Source organism: Mastomys coucha, unplaced genomic scaffold, assembly GCF_008632895.1.
Source record: "Mastomys coucha isolate ucsf_1 unplaced genomic scaffold, UCSF_Mcou_1 pScaffold15, whole genome shotgun sequence".
Lineage (NCBI taxonomy): Eukaryota > Metazoa > Chordata > Mammalia > Rodentia > Muridae > Mastomys > Mastomys coucha.
This window is the reverse complement of record NW_022196897.1, coordinates 15,808,418-15,813,811: the sequence shown is the minus strand read 5'-3', so window position 1 is coordinate 15,813,811 and position 5,394 is coordinate 15,808,418. Positions and strand designations below refer to the sequence as shown.

The following is a 5,394-nucleotide window of genomic DNA, read 5'->3' as shown; positions in this document are numbered from 1 at the left end:
AGAGGGAGGGAGGGAGGGAGGAATTTCCACAGGCTTTAGAGCATGAACCCAGCACCAAGTATCAGAAGGAGCTCATAGCCCCATGGCATGGCTTACATCCCACCCAGAACAAACCTCTCCAGTCAGTGGCTTAATTTCTAATAAGAAGGGCTAGTGTGAGAACTAATGCAGGCTGCTCCTTCAAAGCACAGAGGAAGCACCCAAGTTGTCACTCAAAATGACTCTTGGAGCCACTGATGTAATGTAGAGCCACTGCTGAGGGTTTAGGGCCGACTACTGGCTGCTGGCTGCCTCTGGACTCAGGTTGGTTCTTAGGCTCCTGACAGAGGGCCAGGTGACAGTCAAGCCCATAAAGATCTGAGGGGATGACATGGGATGGCCCTGAGGAGAAGGGCAATTTGAGGAAGGAGTGGTTGTTCTTACTGTCATTTCTACATTGAAAAACAATACAGGATCCAGAGCAGGAAGGAAGGATAGAAGAGAGCCTACAGGCAGGAGAGAGAATACACAGACGCCCCCCAGAGTATATCATCTTGGAACTGAACTAGCCTTACCCTTTCTCCGGGGTCTCCCATTTGGCCAGTAGGACCTGTAGTTCCTGGAGGTCCCGGAAGACCCTGGAATTAAAATAAAGTCAAAACCGAGTTTCAGACCTGGCCTCAGGGCAGAGATCTTCTCCTCTAGTTAAGTGAGAGCAGAAGCAGGGGCAGGGAAGGACTAGCCCGGAGTCTGCAAAAGTGAGGAGCATCGAACTTTCTACCCAGGAGATTCCCCCCATAGTTCCTCCCACAAGTCAGAGGCTAATAAAACCAGACACTCACAGCAGGGCCTTCAGGGCCAGGGGGCCCCTCTATCAGCATTCCCTGTAGAGAGGAAGAGAAGGGGGACATCTGAGATCAGGGACCCAACCCAGCTTCCAAACTGGGTAGACAACAGCTAAGAGGTCAGTCAGTCCTGCTAGGGCTCATGGCGGTGAGCTGTGCTGAGGGCGCATTTCAAGCCATAGCAGACTCCAGCCAGTAATCAGGGGCCCACAGGTTCCCCTCAGCAACTCTGACAAAAGCACCACAATTTGCTGGAATGAGTGAACAGGCCCCAAATACAACTCAAGTTTTTGCTGTCTACCTGAAGAGTATCCAGAGGGGCAGAACAAACCCCAGGCCTAGGAATCCAGGTAGACTGATGGAGGCTAAGATAAACAGCTAGGACCTCCTGCCTCAGCCAGTGAAATGCTCAGTCCCTCCTCCCTGCCCAGCACCCTGCTGACATCACCTGACCACACTGTCTTCTTCCCATCATTCCTGGGCCCTTGTCCCATCTGCACTAGCCCTTGCTGAGTCCAGCTCCCAAAGGAGGATAAAGCCTCCTATTGTTTATTGGCTCTGTCTTGAAAAGAAGGCTTTTCTGGCCTGGGATCTGTATTGCTGGATGTCCTCTTTCAAAAAGTACCCCCAGATTTCTCTTGGTCTCCCTACTACCACCCACTCAGAACACTGAATGTGCTGAGTCCCATGTATACTTTAGGAGAAAGGATCTGTGCTTGGGGCATGAGGAAAGGAGGGCCAAATCAACATAAGAAGCCTGTGGGGCTGGTACTCAAGAGTCTGGGCAGGCTTTGGGTAGATGGCTGCAGGACCCTGTAGAGACACTCGCATGCTATCAGGCTAGCCATGTATGAGACAGGCATAGTGTCTCCCTATCCACTCTCAAGACTGCAGGAATAATGGAGTGAGCGGCTGGAGGCCTTGGCCCTGCGCCAGGTCCCTTTCTAGTCTCCCAGCCAAAGGAAACTAGGAATGACTATTCTCCTGGGATAATGGATGCCAGAATGCCTCAGATAAGTCTTTGAAAGCCCACAACTCTCTTGTCAAACTTGGGCTTAGTCTTGTCAAGTGAAAAAAGACCTACTCAAGCGTAGGTGTGAAGCCCTAACAGGCAGGTTGGTCGCCACAGCTAAGGAGTGGGGGTGAGGTGAGGTGCAACTGACCAGGGGCTGCAAAGAGCCTCCCCCATAAGCTTTATCTACACTGCCTATGAGGTCCTCTGGTCTCTGGGAAGCCATACGCCATGTTTACACAGATGCGCCTAGGAGAAATATTTGTGCGTGCGATGTACACAGAGAACTCATCCAAGCGGCTCATCTTCCCACTTCCCATTTCCTCTGACAGGCAGCTGGGAAGACTCAGAAGTGGGAAAGGGAGATTAAGGGGAACCACTGCAGGGCCCAGGAGACAGCAGCTGTCTTTCCAGATACACACACTGTTGTTTTGAAGAGTGGGGCCAGCATTGCTGGATCTCACACGAGGCCAGTGCTGGATCACCCAGGTCAGAATAAAAAGGAAGACATGTGGCTAGAGGAGCCAGCCCTGGCCCCATAGCCTTCTGAGGCATGCTATCCTTACCCTGTACCTCACCAATCCACCTACAACCAAATGCACTGGGCTCGGAACTACAGGAGACAGTCTCTGTGGCTTACAGGGTAGCATTCACTGGCAGCCCATCAGAAGTAAATGCAGCTACCCTCACTAAGTCCCAACACAGCCACACACATGCTGCCCCACGCTCACACAAAGAAAGACCATGACACTGGGTGGCAGACTCAGTTCTTCACTGTATATACTTCAGGAATGTCGAAGCATCCTGCCTAAGGGCTGCAGAGATGGCTCAGTCAATAAAGTGTGTGAGCATGAGAACCTAAGTTGAGATCTCTAGTATCTAAAAAACCAAACCAAACGAAACCAAACGAAACCAAAACAAACCAAAACAAAACAAAAAAACCCTAAAAGCCAGGCATGGTGGAGTGCACCTGTACCTAGAGACTGATAGAGCCCTGGAGCTCAGTCCAGGGCTGGGGCTCTTATGGCAGAGATTGCCTAGCATACCCATAGCCCTGGGTTTGAACTTCAGCACTGTAGTTACTGGGTATGGTCTATAATCCCAGGACTCAGAAGAGAAAGGAAGAAGCAGGAGTTCAAACTCATCCTTAACTATATACAAGGCCAGCCTGGGGGATACTTGAAACATGGTTTCAGAAAAAGATAAACCAGGAATGGCTTGGGGTCCCACAGGTAGGAGGTGTCCAATCAAGACTTAGTGGTCCCAGACCCCAGTGTGGGCTGACACCAAGGACATTGCTGGGTCTGCCTCATCTCAGTCAAGCCACATCTGTCCTTTTGAGGCACTCCTTGTCTTGCTGACAATGAGAGGAGCTCAAGTTCAGAGGGAAAGGCCTACCAGCTCCTCCGGGATACAGGGACGCACCGACCCTGTGCCCAGCAGTTGTTGTAGACCCATTCTGTGGGACAGGTGTGGGGGAGAGGGGATAGCAACCACCCCAACACAGGGCAGGGTATATGCCGCCAGTCCCCAGGGCCTCCATCTGTTTATGTATGGCTAAGGCTGTGAAGACATCTGGCGATTCTCCAGGTTGACAATTCCAAATGTTTATATTTCTCTCCATGGGGACTCAGCAAAGGCCCTGTGGACACCCTGAGGAAGCTAGGAAGAAGCAAGCATCAGGAAGGGGAGGGGCCCTTCTGTAACTGCCTCCAGATGGCTTGTGCAGTTTCCCAAGAAGAGGAACTGGACCATCTAGAGATGATGTCTGGCAGACCACCTCTATGTTCTCAGCGCTGTCTCTGGCCCACTCTCGCCCACGCCCTCTAGTTGGACTCTCTCCATGCCCCTCTCTCTACTCCCAGAACTGGGGTGCCAACTCTACACACAATAAGCCTAAGTAAGCCTCATTCAAAGGTATGACCCAACCACTTCTGAAACTGGGGACCAAACTTGAAGCCCACAGAGCCTCAGGTGCCTGTCTTCTCTGGAATCTCACTGCTCTGACTCAGGAAAGATGCCCCTTTTAGTGAGGCATCAGGGACCCCATCAATGGGCTGCAAGTGATTGCCAGGTCCACCTGGAGCCAAGCCCAGCTGAGGTGGTCCTCTAAGAAGGTCCAGCATAGCAGGGGGGGCCATCTGTGCTGCAGCCTTCCACTGGAAGAGAAAAAGCCTCAGACATGTTTCAGGGGATAAGTCTCTTCCAGTCCCTTAAGATGCTCCTCTTCAGGACTTTCCTTCTCCCGTGAATGTGAGCATGGGTTGAGATTTCTCATGAGGCTGAGCAAAAAGGCCCAGCTTGGGGTAACCTTATGCTCTGCACCCTTTGCTGTGTGCAATCCATGCCCTGATTTGTGCCCTGGTCCTACAGCCTAAGGTAAGGATTCTCTTCTCTGGACCCACAGAGAGATCTAGGAAGGGATCTGGGAAGAGGCTTTGCATCTTCAGGCTCACTGCCAGGGGAAGCCAGAGGCACAAGTAGCAGGCAGAGCCCTTGGAACCACAAAAAGGCTTCCATCCAAGGCTCCCCTTGGCCAGGAGAGGCCAAGCCAGGGAGCTTGCCCTGGCCAGCTGACCTACTAAGCACTGCCAAGCAAGGCTCATTCCCTGCAAGAGGGTGGGGGCCCTTTGAGGCTGGTTCTCTCTCCTAGGAAGCCCCAAAGTCACGTTATAAACTCAGTCCCAGGAGCTGATCCTGGCAGCGGAGCTGACAGCTGTTCAGCCTTGCAATGGCCATGATGTAGGACAAAGACTTTCTCCCCTGGGTACTTACAGGATGCTAGGATAGATGACCTCCGTGGCCAGCTCCTCAGCAAAGCCAATTCTGAGTCCACATTCCCATGTCTACCAAGCCCAGCTCAGCCAATCACATGGTTTTCTATTGTCTGGGGTGAAGACCCTGACCTCAGCAGTTCTGAAACCCAAGCAGGCCACAGCACCTAGCTGGACAAGGATGCCCTACCCAAGGCCAGGCACCCACAAAACTCTGACCCAGGAGGGCCATGGATTGCACACAATCACACATTCTCTATAGGCCCTTGTGCTAACTTACCCAGGATTCCACTGCCTAATGATATGGGGCTTTACTCAAAGGGGAATCCTACCTCAAAGCTGCTTACATTCCCTTGACATGGCTTCAGATCTTTCCTGTTGCAGAAAACAGGCTCAAAAACAGAGGCACAAAGGGCACAGAGACATGACGTCCTTAACTCACTGCTCCCTGCCTGCTACCTACACTAGGAATTTCCCACCTAGCCCTTGCACCAGCCTCCCTCTCATGGTCTGTGTCTCTTCTCTTGAGAAAATCTCTGCAGAGGTGCCGTGGCCCTTTGCCTTCTCTACAGGACAAACACTTGTGATCTATCACCTTGACCAAACTCTAGAATATTCTCTGACCCCCCTAGAGCCTCTCCCAAGAATCTGTGATGCAGAGAATAAAGAGTGCATGGAGGTGGCTTCTTGCATGGCTTGGTAGGCAGACAGAGGACCCACAATCCGGTCACCCCCTACTAATCCTCATGAGTTTGGCAGAGGACTCCACAGTTCAGACACACAC

The 5,394-nt window shown here is 52.0% G+C and overlaps 1 protein-coding gene across 2 annotated transcripts in view; it reads right to left on the bottom strand.

Moving 5' to 3' along the window:
• Col5a1 (collagen type V alpha 1 chain) overlaps positions 1–5,394 on the bottom strand; it is a 155,088-nt gene that overhangs the window by 80,649 nt on the left and 69,045 nt on the right. For both annotated transcript variants that reach the window (XM_031369508.1, XM_031369507.1), the window contains exons 10-11: positions 822–863; positions 555–617 (exon numbers count right to left, since the gene is read on the bottom strand). In XM_031369508.1, the coding sequence (XP_031225368.1) occupies positions 555–617; positions 822–863 (105 nt within the window). The remainder of the gene's footprint in view (positions 1–554; positions 618–821; positions 864–5,394) is intronic.